This window comes from Muntiacus reevesi, chromosome 17, assembly GCF_963930625.1.
Source record: "Muntiacus reevesi chromosome 17, mMunRee1.1, whole genome shotgun sequence".
NCBI classification, from domain to species: Eukaryota; Metazoa; Chordata; class Mammalia; order Artiodactyla; family Cervidae; genus Muntiacus; species Muntiacus reevesi.
Window position 1 is genome coordinate 25,917,883 of NC_089265.1, and position 15,532 is coordinate 25,933,414.

The 15,532-nt window shown below is 39.9% G+C and overlaps 1 protein-coding gene across 9 annotated transcripts in view; it reads left to right on the top strand.

Annotated features, from left to right (window-relative positions):
* Positions 1–276: 276 nt before the first annotated feature.
* The window catches only part of BNC2 (basonuclin zinc finger protein 2), a 460,748-nt gene continuing 445,492 nt past the window's right edge, over positions 277–15,532 (top strand). For 5 of the 9 annotated variants that reach the window (XM_065907675.1, XM_065907682.1, XM_065907681.1 and 2 more), the window contains exon 1: positions 307–371. Coding sequence is in view for 1 of the 9 variants with exons in the window: in XM_065907673.1 (XP_065763745.1) it covers positions 369–371 (3 nt within the window). In the remaining 8 variants the exon portion in view is untranslated. Of the gene's footprint in view, positions 372–15,532 lie in introns of all 9 variants that reach the window. The other 4 variants (XM_065907673.1, XM_065907672.1, XM_065907674.1 and 1 more) reach the window with 4 other exon arrangements.

Sequence of the window (15,532 nt, forward strand, 5' to 3'; positions counted from 1 at the left end):
CCCACCCCCCACGCCTGCCCCCAGCAGCCCCCATCCCCGCACAGTCCGTTCCCTTTTTTTTTTTTTTTCCTGTCCCGAAGAGCCAGGGGAACTCAGCAGGCTCCGACCTGGGGAGCAACGGCGACCCTGGGCGCGGGTGTAAATCAGTCACCTGAGCGCAGAGGGGCCGCGGCGAGGGCGCGCGCTGGCGGGCGGCCGGGCGGGGAGAGGCGGAGGCGGCGAGAGCGGCGGCCCGGAGGAAATCGGGAGGGGGAGGGAAAGAAAGGCCGAGACAGAAGGAGCGTGAGGCGGCCGAGGGGCTGGTCCAGGCGCGGCCGCTAAGAGGAGACCAAGAGGCGGGGGCTGCACTTGACAACCAGCATGCGGAGATGGTAAGAAGTTTCCACCCTCCTTTCCTTTTTATTCTAGACTTCGGAAGAAAGGAGCCCCGCGCCCGCGCGCCTCGGGGGCCGCTCGGGGGCCCTGTTTTCCACCAGTCCTGCGGCGGGAGGTAGAAGGGAGGGCGGGCAGGAAAGGGGAGCCCCCAGTCCACTCTGCTCCCGAAATCACCCCTCAACTTGGCCCGAGTGTTGGAAGAGAGCTCCAGGTGGGAGGGCGGGTGTGTGCGCGGGCTCGGGGGGTTCGAGAAGGTCGCCCCTCTCGCGGCCCGCGGGCAAGGTGAGCGGCAGGCGAGCGGACGGCTCCTGGGAGTTGGGACGGGCCGGGAGGAAGGCGGGGGCTGATGGAGCGCTGGAAGGAGCTCCGGGAGGAGAGGCACGCCGTTTGGACCCACGGTAACTTTTAAAACTTGCCCGCGGGTGCGGGACCGGCGGCTGGGCGTGGGCGCCTGGGCGCGCTGGTGCGCCGCGCGGGGAGGACACCGCCACCCCGTCCCTGGCACCTCTGCTTTTCCCCTCTCCTCGCCCTCCCATTCGGGAACCCTCCCTTTGTAAATCAAGAAAATGTAGGAAGTGCTCCTGGAGGTTTTCTGAAGAATGTGCAAAACGCTGGGCAGCAAAATCAACCTTAGAGAGAGAGAGCGATTTGGAAGTGCAATTCGACACTAGCCGATTCTTGTTACTTACACATTGATTGCAGGGTGGTATTTGGGGCCCGGAGAGGGGGCAGGAGAAAAAAAGGAAAAAAACCAAACACCTAGCCCTAGGTGAAGTTCTCTGTAAAGTGAGGCTGAGATTTAAAAAAAAAAAAAAGTTCCAAGTCCAAGTGGTGGAAATGGGGAGGCTAGCGAAGCGAGATTTCAGCACAGCCCCTCCGCCCGAAGCGGCTTCTCTGCAGCGAGGCAGCGGGCAATTAACTCGCCGGGTGCTGAGTGCTCTGTCCGCTTTCGGGGAAGTGATTTGTTAGAGATGGGGCTGGACCACTCCCTTCCTTTTAGTTTGCCCCCACCCTTTGCTGCTATTGTTGCCCCCTCTTGGGAATCTGATATACCGTGTTCCGCATGTAGATGGACTATGTAAGAGAAAGGGAGATAGCGGGTTGGCATTTTTTTCTCTTCCCTTCCCCCTAATGTGACATCTCTTGTTTCACTGATCAAAGTCACAACTGGAGTGTAGGAGATGCGACTGTCAAATGCAGGCACCAAAAAAAAAAAAAAAAAGAAAAAAAAGTAGCGTGAGCCCAAGTCTGTGGTTACAGTAACGCTGACAGAAATTAAAGTGGTTTTGAAAGCAGCGTGCGATTTACGGTGGTTCCCATTTACCCTAGAGTCAAGCTGTTGTAAAACTGATGTACAAAAGACATCATAAAATAATCCTGTGTACTCAGGATTAAAGTGGCAGAAAGTGGCCTGTTTTATTGTTTTTTATGTACTTAGTGGACAGTTGCAATGGTTGGAACCTGTATTTAAGTGGAGGCGTCAAAAGAAAATATTAAGTATATCTATTTAGCACTCGAGGGTTTTTCTTATAGCGGCATTTTATCCAAGAACACTGTAAAAGCCAGTTGTAGGTATTATTTTCTTTTCCCTTCCCCCCAGCCTACATACTATTTGTCCACACATCTATTCCCAAATACTAGTCACTTTGAACAGTGGTTAAGCACATTTGTCACCCGCTGCTTTGTATTCTGCAGTTTCAGATGTTACTGTGCACACACATACATTATTTAAGTGGTGGAATTTATTTTTGTGTAGTGTGTATGATCTGAGGACTTACTCCAGTCATGAGACCCTGTGCAAGTTAATAGAACTTGCTTCACCTTTTGGAATCACCCCCACCCCCCAAGAAAATCCCTTGTGAACTTTCATAGGGTATCTTGTGTTTTATGTTACATTTGTAGCTGCTTTATTTAAACCGTTCAGCCTTAATGAAGCTCTTGAAGCTTTCTGTTCCCGGAGAGCAGAGTATTTAAAATCCAGATTGCTAATCACTTTACCAAAGTACAGGAGTAGCTTCACCTGAGGGAAGCAATACTAAGCCTGGACGTGAACTCTATTTGAGTATCCTGTGAGAAAAGTCTCAAACCGTCTTTTCCACCCTCGAGAATATTAAGTTCACTGTTGTTTGCATGTAAGGCTTTGAAAAAGAACCAACCCCCGAGTGATTTTTAAAAATAAATAGAAAGAAAAATATTAATGGCATTCGTACCTTTCCAATACCTGATTTTTTTCTTCCCCCTGAAATGTAAGATACCTGTCAGGCAGGGATATGTGATTACAGAAAGCCGCAGACAAAAGCAGAGGTGACTATTGCTATATTAAAATGTAAGTGTTACAGTTTGAATTTTCATGTGAGAGTTTTTGAGTTCAGTGCTTTACATAACATTTTGTCCTAATCTTGCTTGCTGTCAGGGATGTTTCATGGTTGTGCAATTGCTGCAGTCAAGAATGCCAATTTGCATTCCAGGAGTGTCATTTGATTACTTTTATCTGCACAGCTCCAAGACCAGCCCAGACCTCTCGTTTCATCTTGCCATGTCACGAGTCAATGCTGTGTCGTCTTTTCAAAAATCTGCCTGATTTAGACAAGAAAGAAAAGTACTTTCATGTTGCAGCCGCAGTCCCCTGCTAACTTGTCAGCAGCAGGATATGATTCACTTGGGCCCAGAAGAATGGAACAGAGAGGCGGGTTAGGCGGTTCAATAAAGCCCACGGACAGGTAGTGTGTGACGTCCCCAGAGAGCCCCAGTTAATGAAGAACAGGTCTGCTTAGTTCTCCACACGCTGACCTGGTGCTGTCCCCGAAGTTTTCTCATTTGATCTTTCCCAGCAAATTGATCTTTTCTTGTATTTTTTTGCCTTCCAAGTTAGTCCTTGTGGGACTGAAATTAGCAGAGCAACTTAAGTTGGATAATACAGCTGTTCAGAAAAGAAGAAATTGGACACTGGCTCAAAAAGAGGTGGGGGGTGGAGGGAGCTTTTCTTTTTGTTGTTGTTTCTGGGAATATTTCTTATATTAAGGGAGCCCCAAATAGGTGATGACTTGAAGGTAGCGTTTTCCTCTATTTTTAATTTTAGAGTTAAGGTTCCACGCCATTCTAAATGTTCCTCGAGTATTTGAAAGATAATCCTAATGAGTAGGATTTAGCATTTTTTCATATTCACTTGTTTGAAATGATTTGCTAGTCGACTTTGTGTCTTTTATGGCTGTTGTAAGGTAGACTAAATATCAATGTCATACTTGGGCTGTATTATTTATATTCTTCTGTATCACGACAGTTCCAAGTTATCCAGGGCTGAATGGCATAAAAGATTAAACAATAAAAATTATTAACAGTGTTGTGTATAAGTATTATGGTACATGGACATGTTTTCTACAAATTACCACCAGCCTCTTTTATAGAAATACCACAAATACACTATTAATAAAATATTAAAAAAATTTTTCAAGATCCTGAATTTAAGTGTAGGTTTTTAGAACTGAGACCAGATTACAAGTTCGAATTTCTGTAGATGGCTATTCTTGCATGTCCTTATTTTTTGATTAAACTTAATTTTAGCAAGTGAGTAAATCTAAGTTGGGAATGTATACGTCCTTTAAAGTTTCACTTAATAGAATTTTGTATATAAACCTTAGGTTGGAAACAGCTAGTAGATTCTTAACTCGTTGTGAACTTGAGGAGCAGTACTTTCTGAATTCCTCTGCAGCTGGTCTCGTTTACCATCTACATCCTTACAAGAAACAGTTGAAAAACGTTTCTTGTGAAAGGGAGGCAGCCTCCTCAGATCTTTCCTGTTGGATGGGAATTACATAGGATCATTGGATCATTGGTTAGTAAACTCCTCACTGAAGAGCTAGAGGGAGCCTCATGATTTTATTAGGTATACTTAAGGTTTAAAAAAAAATCACTCTAGCAATCAGAATGTTGCAGGAAAAGAGTAGATAATGAGTACTGGCTTAGTATTTAGGCTTGGAGATGCTATTGTAGTTTCTCTTTTTTTTTAAGCTGTGATAGAAGCAGCAGAACTTTCTACAAGAACAGTCAAAATAGGATTTTCAGGGTTCTCTCTTTCATATGGTCTGAAGATCAAGCAAAGTACATTCACAAACATTTTAAATCTGTTTTGATTTGCTAAGGACTGCTTGTAGAGTTGTCATCTGATGGAGGTCAGTTAAAGAGGCCAACCTTCAAAGTTGTATTTACTGGAATTTCCTATCAAATCACTGAGGAGGGGATACCTTCTTTCTGTTCACTCTGGACACCCTCCTGTCTTTTTGAAGTACTTTGATGCAGAACTGCCCTGCTCTGGAGAGAAGACTCCTTTCAGATAAATACTTCACAATATAAGCATAAATAGTAAACCATTTATAAAGCTGATGTATCAGATCAATAAATTAGTTAAGTTTAAAGAAATAGAGTTTAAGTGGTATTAAATTCAATATTATCTAATTTCACATTTATCAGTAAAATTTGGGATACATATACCCTAAATGGTCATTGATCATAATTGCAGTTTAATATTTATATGCTAGCTTTTAGTAGCATTGCTTTGCACAAACTTATTTACCATTTAAGTAAATAGTATAATCCGGTGAGATAAACTACCCAGATTGGTCTTTTTTTAATCTCCAGCACAGTAGCTCTCATTATGTTGCTAGCCAATAAAAGCCTTTATTTGTTGCTTATTAGAACCCTCAGTACATGCAAGAGTTCAGCTATAATTTAATTTGGCTGTTCAAAGAGGCTCTCTTGTTTTAAAACATGTTCTCAGTACGCTTTTATAATTTATTGAGAACCTATATTCTAACTTCGGCATATGCATAGGAACACTTTTACAGATATATCATGTTCTAACGTTTGGCCATAGCAGAAACATACATTTTTTCCCCTCTAAAAATAAATCTGTGTCTAACAATGTCAATTTCTTTTTCTTTTGCTTTACTTTTACCTTGACGTTTTGGAGCATTTTTTCCCCCGGTAATTTGAATAGCTTTGTAATAATTATTTATAATCAATTTCCCATGGAACATAACCTTCCCTTAAGGTGTAGTGAGTAGGGCACTGAAAAAAAGTTAATTCCATTATTAAGAATTCTAGTTGGGGACATTTCACTGTTTCAGTCATTTGGAATTACAACAAAGTTTACCTTGTACTTCTCACATTACTAGGGTGATAAATTCAGTTTCTTTACAAGAAACTGCTGGGAAGTTTTGCAGAGAGTGGAAGATGGCTTGAGTGTTTTGGTTGGTATCATTTGCAGCAAACCACTGAAGACTAAAACTTGACTATAGAACTCTAAAATGAGTATCAGGAATTCTTCTGCAAGGAAGGCAGAATGTGGAGCTGCTAAATGAGTCACTGCATGTACATCTTAGCAGTGGGAGTCACATCAAGCCAGCCCTCCAGATACAGTATTTAATAGTTGTCAAAATGTACAGTATTGTTTTGGAACTTGTGGTTCACGAGTTCATAGTCTCTTACTTTTTTGTGTTCAGTACAAAGATGTAATAGCCCACACGAAACATTTTTCTCTTATTATGACCTTACATTTGCCAAAGTGCCCCATGCTGAAATTCCTTTTCAGTATCTTTTTTTTTTTTTCTTCTCAGTCCAAAGCCAGACGTGTACCCAGACACAAAAGCCTCTGTGTATAGCAAGCTGTTTTAAATATTGTGACTCGACGATGTGCTGTCCTGTCTCTGCTTGAGCCAAGGATCTCTGCTCAATGTCTGTGGATTACCAAGCTCCTTCTTTATTGTACCTCTTGTCAACCATTCCTATTCATTTAACCTTTCATTAGTGTCTGTGCAGCTTCACTGTCTGGAAAGGCAAGGAAAAACCGAAAGGCCCCACTGTCACAGTTATTAGATTTCTCGGTTACATCCCAGCAACCATAGAGAAGTGAGAGGAGACACTATTGTCATGCGTGCTGCCGTCCTGGGGTGCGGCCCTTCTCTGCACGTCAAGGACATGTGCCACATGGTGATATGCGTCCCGGGGATAAATGCACAACACGGGGGATAGGCTGCCGCTGGCAGTAATGAGCTTTGTGGGAGTTATTGCAGAGACCAACAGTTTGTGATGGAATTCTGCTTAACAGGCCAAGGAGATAGACCGAGTTGAGGGCTGCCAAGATTTGCCTGTGCGGAGCTTAAGTCAGTCACATTGTTTTCAGCTAAACTTCCTTTGAGGGGAGAACCGATACATTTGACCGTAAGGAGTAGTCTTATTTTCATTTCTTAATCTTTCAGAGGACACAAGTGATGTTTTTGGTGACTATTCAGTGTATTATAACTAGTTTTTATACTGGCGAAATCCTGCCTGCGAATGAATCTATTTGCAGTTTGTCTTACTTCTTATGTGTCTAAAAGAGAATTTAAGAGAGATTTCCTGGATGTCATATTTGTGTTTTCAAATCCTATGTTACTGTTTCCCCCTGTTGATTTCCCTCTTGCATCTTTTGTGTTATTACTTGATGCTTTAAAAATGCATTTGCCACGTTGCTTTAGTGTAAAGGAAGAAAAAAATGATCATTAAATTATTTGCAAATTATAATAAAGACCAATATGTGCAAATTTTGGATTGGAAAATGCTACTCAATATCTTAAAAGATTCACTGAATTACTTTTAAAGAATTCTCAAGACATTTGAATAGAAAATGGTAAATTATAATACCTGTGTCTCTCTCTATACACAAGTTCACTTTTTTTTAAAATTAGGAAAATATTTGTTGCTAGGGGCGACTAGAATATTTTTTGTCTTTCTAATATAAATAATTTTTGTCAGTTTACTAAACTGGCTTGGTGTTCCCCCATAGCTTTGCAAAAATATACGATATTACAGAATCCTTGTAAAATGATTTTTAAGTTTTACATGACCTTACCGTTTTTAGCCAAGCCTAAAATTTTCATAGTTATGCTTGAAACTTTCTCTGGTAAGTTCTTGAGAATTCTTTTCATGGTATCTTGTGGGCTAAGATATCTTTGTTTCAGGGAGGAGAGATGAGCTATTTCCACGTTCATTTTTTCAGGTAGGATGATCCTTCCCAGGGAAATACATATTCATTCAGTAATTGACAGCTAAGTGCCCAGACAGCCTAAGGCCATGTCCCAGTCTCTGGACCATTGGGTGGGAAGTTCTATGTAGATAGAAAGATGAATGTACCTTGATCCTCTTGGGTGACCTTCTGGCCTTCCCTTGATCAAGGCAGGGATATGTTAATTTTCTCTCTTTTAGTGTTTCTGTTCCCATTCATTGTGGTTTGTGGTAGGAGAAGTAGAAGAGGAAGGAGGGGCTTTCTAGGCTATTTTACCTTCCCCCCCAGAAGCCATATTGTAGTTAAAAGGAATACATGGCAGGAGCTGGTCTCTACATGAATCCCTCACCTATCCCTCGTACAATCAGTATCTCAGTACCACTATCCACTCCAAAGTGAGAATGGCCATGAGCCTGGGCTTAGAGGCAGGTTCCAGTCTGGTCTACCTAGGACTGAGAGTCTCCATTTCATCCTGGTAAAATAAGTGATTTTTGTAATTTCTATGTTTCTTTCCAGTTGGAACATGTTATGTTTTATGTGATAGGACTATCTAATCAGAGCCATTAACCATTTTTAATATATATAATTTTAACCAATTGTATATATTGAGATACAATTCATATGCTTAAAATGTCCAATTAATAACATTCCTTGGTATGGCTATAGCATGTTTTATTTGTTCATTCCTCCAATGACTGACATTTGGGTAGTGTCGACTTCTTTATTATTACAAGTAATACTGCTGTGAACAATTGTGTACATATGTTCCATTTTCACTTTCATTAGGGATATACCTAAGAGTGGAGTTGCTGAGTCATGTGGCAGCTATCTTTTCACCTTTTCAGAAATTTCCAGATCGTTTTCAAAAGCAGCTGCATATTTACATTTCCATTAACCATGTGTAAGTTCTCTAATCTCTCCACATCCTCTCCAACCTGTTACTGTTGGTCTTTTAATTTTAACAATCCTAGTGGGTGTCAAGTGATTTTATTTGAATTTCCTGGAGTGTTAATCATGTTGGGCATCATTTTATATGCTTATTGGCCATTTGTATATCTTCTCTGTATAGCAGAAATGTCTTAAATCCTCTACTTATTTTTCATTTAGGTTGTCTTTTTGTTGTTGAGTTGTAAGAGCTCTTTATATATTCTGGTGGTGGTGGTGGTGTTTAGTTGCTAAGTTGTATCTGACTCTTTGGAACCTCATGGACTGTAGCCTGTCAGGCTCCTCTGTCCATGGGATATTGGTTGCCATTTCCTTCTTGAGGTGATCTTTCCAATCCAGGAATTGAACCTGTATCTCCTGCATTGGCAGGTTGGATTCTTTGCTGCTGAGCCAGCCAGGAAATCCCTTTTTTACTCTGGACACAAGTCTTTTATTAGATACAAGATTTGTAAGTATTTTCTCCCATTCTGTGGGTGGTTTTACTTTTTTTTACAGTGTCCTTTGAAGCACAGAAACTTTACATTTTGATAAAATCCAATTTATTTTTTCTTTTGCTATTTGTACTTTTGGTGTGCTAAGGAACCATCTTCTAACTCAAGGTCATGAAGATTTACTCTTGTGTTTTCCTCTACGGGGCTTCCCTTGTGGCACTAGTGGTAAAGAACCTGCCTGCTAATGCAGGAGACATAAGAGACATGGCTTCGATCCCTGGGTTGGGAAGATCTCCTGGAGGAGGGCATGGCAACCCACTCCAATATTCTTGCCTGGAGAATTCCATGGATAGAGGAGCCTGGTGGGCTACAGTCCACAGGGTCACACAGAGTTGGACATGATTGAAGTGACTTAGCACCTAGTACTTTCTTCTAAGAGTCTTATAGTTTGAGCACTTACATGTAGTCTTTGATTCACTTAGGCTAACTTTTGTGTATAATATGAGTAGGGGTCCAGCTTCATTCTTTTGAATGTCTGTATCTTAGTTGTTGCCAGCACTGTTGTTTGACAATTCCTTTCCCCTTTGAATTTCATGATACCTTTTTGGGAAAATCATTTGACCATAGGTGTAGGGGGATTTAATTCTGGATTCTTCACTTGGTTCCATTGGTCTGTATGTCTACCCCTGTACAAGTTCTCCACTGTCTTAATTACTATAGTTTTGCATTGTTTGCAACTGAGAGGTATGTGTCTTCCAACTTTGTTCCTCTTTTTCAAGATTATTTAGCTATTCTTGGTTCCTTTACAGTTATTTAAAAAATTATTTTTATTATGGTAAACATAACACAATTTATTTGTTTTTAAATTTTATTTATTTTTGGGTGCACCGGGTCTTTGTTGCTATGAACAGGCTTTCTCTAGTTGTGGCATGCGGACATCCCCTTATGGTGGCTTTTCCTTGTGGAGCGTGGGTTCAAGGGTGTGCGGGCTCAATAGTTGTGGCACACAGTTAGTTGCCCCGCAGCATGTGGAATCTTCCTGGACCAGGGATTGAATTTATGTCCCTGCACTGGCAGGGAGATTCTTAACCACCGGACTACTGGGCACGTCCAACACACAAAATTTAATAATTTGATTATTTTAAGTATATGGTATAGTACTGTTAGCTGCATCTTTTTGTGCAACAGATTATTAGAACTTTTTCACCTTGCCTATGCCCCGTGAACAACAGTTCCCCATCTCCTGTCCTCATAGCCCCTGGCCAACCACTATTCCACTTTTGAAGAATTTGACTACTTTAAGTATTTCATATAAATGAAACAATGCATTTATATGAAGTATTTAAGTAGAATAGTCACATCTGTCCTGTGACTGGCTTATTTCACTTAGCATGATGTCCTTGAGGTTAATGCATGTTGTAGCACATGACAGGATTTCCTTTTTTTTTTTTTAAGGCTGAATAATTCCTTGTATGTATGTACCATATTATCTGTACCCATTGATCCTTAGATGGACATTTAGATTGAGTTTCACATGGCTATTGTGATGATGCTGCAGTGAACATGGATGTGCAAATATCTCGGAAAGATTCTGCTTTCAGTTCATTTGGCTATATATCCAGAAATGGGTTACTGGATCATATAGTAGTTATCTTTTTAATTTTTTAAGGAACCTCCATTCTGTTTTCTTTGGCTAATGACCCATTTTACATTCCCACAACAGTGCGCACAGGTTTCAGTTTTTCCACATCCTTGTCAATGCTTGTTACTTTGTGTGTGTGTGTGTTTTTTTTTTTTTAAGTAGTGGCCAAACAGATAAGAGGTTATATCTCATTGTTTTGACTTGAATTTCCCTGATGATTAATGATGTTGAGTATCATTTCTTTCTTGCTTGCTTTTTTTTTTGGCGTCTCTGTGTAGCATGTGGGATCTTAGTTCTCTGACCAGGGATCAGACCTATGCTACCTTTGGTGAAAGCATGGAGTCTTAACCACTGGACTGCCAGGAAAGTCCCCTTTTGCACATTTTTAATTGCATTATTTGATTTTAGGTTGTTGAGTTGAGGAGTGCTTCATATATTCTTGATATTAACCCCTTATCAGATATGTGGTCTACAGATATTTTCTCCCATTCAGTAGATTGCTTTTTCTGTTGATTACTTCCTTAGCTCTACAGAGGTTTTTAAGTTTGAAATAGCCCTATTTGTCTTTTCTTTCTATTGTTGCCCTTAGCAGTATGCTTTTTCTTTTTACTTTATAAACCCCATGTATTTGGAAATTTAATGTCCACTTTTAAATGATTGGTGTATCTAAGAAGCCATAACAAGGAAAATTATAAAATGGTTGTAACAGAATAAAAATGAAAAGAGAATTTACCAGAATTTGTTGCATGCAGCTGAAGCTGCTCAATGCAACTAAATACAGTGTGGAACCTTGAATAACATATGAAAACAAATAATGGACACTGGCGTAAAATTTTGTGAAATTTGAACACAATCGCACTTTAATTAATAATACCTTAGTAGTTTACCTTTAAAACTCAGAATTATCTGATCCTTCGAAGAGTAAAGGCTACATTAGGAAAGTACATCTATTATTTGGGTAAGAAACTCTTGGTGGTACTCCAGGGGACAAGAAATATGTCATCTGGTAGCCAAAAGGTTAGGGCTGTTAGCTCCCTGAGAAATACCTGGTCATACTCTGATGTTTCTTAATTATCATTGAGTTTAAAAGCATTCTAGGTGTTCTCTATAAGAGATACACGTCATGCCCTGGAAGGTGGTATTAAGTACCTAGAAATAATTGTTTTTAGCTTAATAAATACCTCAAAAAGAAAAAAAAATTATTGAGAAAATTTGTCTTCCTGGACATTCCTTTGTAACTAAAAATACCACCGACCAGTGATTAAAACTGAAAAATTACTGTATGATCTCAAACCCAAACTAATTGGTCCACTTAAGTTTTAAATAAATGCATGTGTGCGTGCTCAGTCACGTCAGTTGTGTTTGACTCTTTGTGACCCTATATAGCCTGCCAGGCTCCTCGTCCATGGAATTCTCCTGGCAGGAATACAGGGTTGCCATGCCCTCCTCCAGGGGATCTTATCGACCCAGGAATCAAACCTGCGACTCCTGCATCTCCTGCTTTGCAGGCAGATTCTTTACCCACTGAGCCACCTGGGAAACCACTTTAAATAAATACTATGTTCAAATCTGGCATGGCACGTTTGGAGGCACGAGCTTGTTTTAAAGTTTACCTGACAAATTTTGTAATTAAAATACCTGATTGTTGAATTAGAGAAGCTTGAGACCAAATGAAAGGAAAGGTAATTTGGATGACCTAAAACAATTTCTTCCCTTAAAGATGTAATTTTTTCTTTATTCGTGCTAATAAAAGACTTATATTTATCTCCATCTAAAGTAATTGCTTTTATAGTATGCTGATGAGCCATTCTTGCTTAACTGCATTGTCTCTTACTGGCCTTTTGCCAGTTAGTTTGGACAAAAGTTTCATTATCCATTCAGTATCAACTATTAATTAGATGGCTAACTGATCAAATATACGTGTGGAGAGTATGTATTTTTCCTTCTGTAATGTTTACCTAGGCTACATAAAAATTAACCAATTTTAAATAGTATCTTATACAATTACTTTTCTCTTGGTGAAAATTCTAAAGAGGATTTATAATCATTTATAAAAATTAGTATGGTAGAAAATCTTATATTTACCATACACTTGATTTTGGGTTTTAACAAATTTCATTATACCAAATGGCACATTTTTATTAATGTTGAGCAATAAATTAATGCTGCTTTTCCATTTCACATATTTTGACATGTGCTCATATGGATCTTGTTTTATATATACATGGAATGACAGCATCATGTGTACTTTTATTTGAGTCTTTCATGGTTTAGGGGCGTAAAGTATGAAATTACCTGGAAAAATACAGCCTTACAAAATAAGTTTACTCACTCCTCTGTCCTGTGGTATTTAATCTTCCTTTAATGCACTTTTTACACTAATGGATTAGGGATGTTTTTTCTGTTAACATGTGTTATGCTAACAGGTATGCTTCTGAAAGTTCAGTGTGATAGTTCAGTGTTTCCTTTCACTCAAAATGGTGATTGTAAACAAACCATTGTATTTGTTCAAACTGGTTTCCAATAGACTAAAACATTAATTTCGCTTCAGAGTACATTAACTCTGAATGAGATGAAAAAGTAGATATTTATTAAACTCAAGAATTCTGCCATATGTTAAGCCATATTTTTTACCCTATTAAGTGTCGTTTGCAAAAAAATATTTTCACATTAAATAAGTCTGTTCATTGGTCTTTGCAGCATCACTTATGTCCATAAACGGCAACTAGTCACTGACAGGACACTTCTGTGTACAGAGGACAGTGATAATTAGATCTAATGAAATTGTGTGTGTGTGTGTATAGTGACAAACTGATAGTCTACAACTTCCTTACGGGAGAGAGAGAAAATAGTGTAGGGGGAAGGGTTTGACACTTAACGTGCATTTTCATATTGCAGTAACACCTGATACAGTGTTTTTGTAGTTTTAGGTATATGTTTGCATAGATGGATAAATACTGAGTGTATCATTGAATATTTCTTTTTTAAATATGTATATCTTATTTGGCTGTACTGGGTCTTAGTTGTGGCATGTGGGATCTAGTTCCCTGACCAGGGATCGAACTGGTGCCCACTGCATTGGGAGGGTGGAGTCTTAGTCACCGGACCACCAGGGAAGTCCTTGCATATTTCATTAATAATGTCAAGTTGTGTTTCTGAAATACAGATATGCCAAAGTAATCTGTCTTTGTATGTTTAGATATCTTATGTTTTGTCAGTACACGCTTGAAAGAGATCAGTCCTTCATGGACTGGTTCAGCTTGTTCCCTGACTGAGGGTTGGAGATTACATACCCATCCCCACGTGCATGCACACAGACCATGTGAACATGTGAATGACTGCAGACCGTATTAGGTGGAATACTTCCATACTTCTTGTGGCATGCTTAGCTCATCCTCTCCTTTTGTAGGCACACTTAAGTAGGGGATCCGATTATAATACATGTTGCTTATTGCTTGATGAGCTTGGAATTTGAACAGAGAATATTAAGGATGGAAGTGGACTGTGTAAGGACTTCCTCTGTCTCTAGAGAAATCCTTTCCAATGGCCTCTGCTATCTACAGTGCACACTTCAGACTCCTCACTCCTGGACTGCACTTGGAAGAGCATTGACAAAGTTAACCCCTCTTCCTTTTTTTCTGCTTCCCATTCACCTTCTGATTGATAAATTCTTTTTTCTCTGGATATGTTAATATTCTCAAGCAGCTATTAGTTAACTGTCCTGGGAGCTACTTATTAAGGTGACTTTGCATCTGTTTGGGTTTTTATGGATATAATGCAGATGGCAGTCTCATTGATTTTAAATTTCTTCGGAGGTACCTCATGCTGCAACATTACATGTAATGTGTTTTGTATATGGGTATGTGAGAATGGTGGGAAGCCACAGGATAAGATTGCAGTTTCCCGGAGGAAAAAAAATGCATAAGGGAAAAAAATATAATAAGGCTTAAGACCAGTTAAATACCTTCTACAGAAAGTTTCTGTTGTTTAATAGAAGATATTATTTCTCTTGTAGAGAAATATCTCAATTTGAGGCTGGCTTTATATATATGGATGGAATGGACTCCCCTGTGGCTCAGTGGTAGAGAATCTGCCTGCAGTGCAGGAGACATAGGTTCAGTCCTTGGGTTGGGAAGATCCTCTGGAGGAGAAAATGGCAACCTACTTCAATATTCTTGCCTGGAAAATTCCATGCACAGAGGAGTCTGGCAGGCTGTGGTCCACAGTCACAAAGAGTTGGACATGACTAAGCATGCAAGCATGCCTTATATATAGATGGGATACACTACAATCTAGAGTTTAATAGGAGTGTGTGTGTGTGTGTGTGTGTGTGTGTTGGGGAGGGTGCATTTAACCTATTGCATCTATTTTCTGTGATAGAAGTGAAAGTGAAAGTCGCTCGGTTGTGTCCAACTCTTTGCAACTCCATGGAATTCTCCAGGCCAGAATATTGGAGTGGGTAGCCTTTCCCTTTTCTAGGGGATCTTCCCAACCCAGGGGTCGAACCCAGGTCTCCTGCACTGCAGGTGGATTCTTTACCACAATGGAAACCCAAGAATACTGGGGTGGGTAGCCTATCCCTTCTCCAGAGGATCTTCCCGACCCAGGAATTGAACTGGGGTCTCCTGCATTGCAGGTGGATTCTTTACTGACTGAGCTATCAGGGAAGCCCGTGTGATAGATTAAATTTGTCAATTACTTTGGGATTCTATTTTCTATTATACATTTAGGACCAAGATTAGATTTTAAAGATTCTTAATGTTTCACATTGTGTGATATTCAACATCTCTTTGTTATACTATTTTGTGGATGACAAAAATGACCAAAAAGATAAATGACTTTGCATTGGTTGATTCCAGAAACTTCTTTCACTTTGGTCTTTTATTCTCTTTAGAGCACTTTAATATCAATTAGATTTTGACTAGGGAGAAACATTTGCTAGGAGAAGAGAAGGTAGGAGGATAAGACACTGAATATCTCCTGAGGATAGACCTTGGTGGACTAGTAAACCTCCTGTTGTTCCAGTTTCCTTAGATCTAGTCTAACTTTCATCCTTATGTTCCTGTTTCAGTCTGCAGTCTGTACGTTTCAGAGCATACT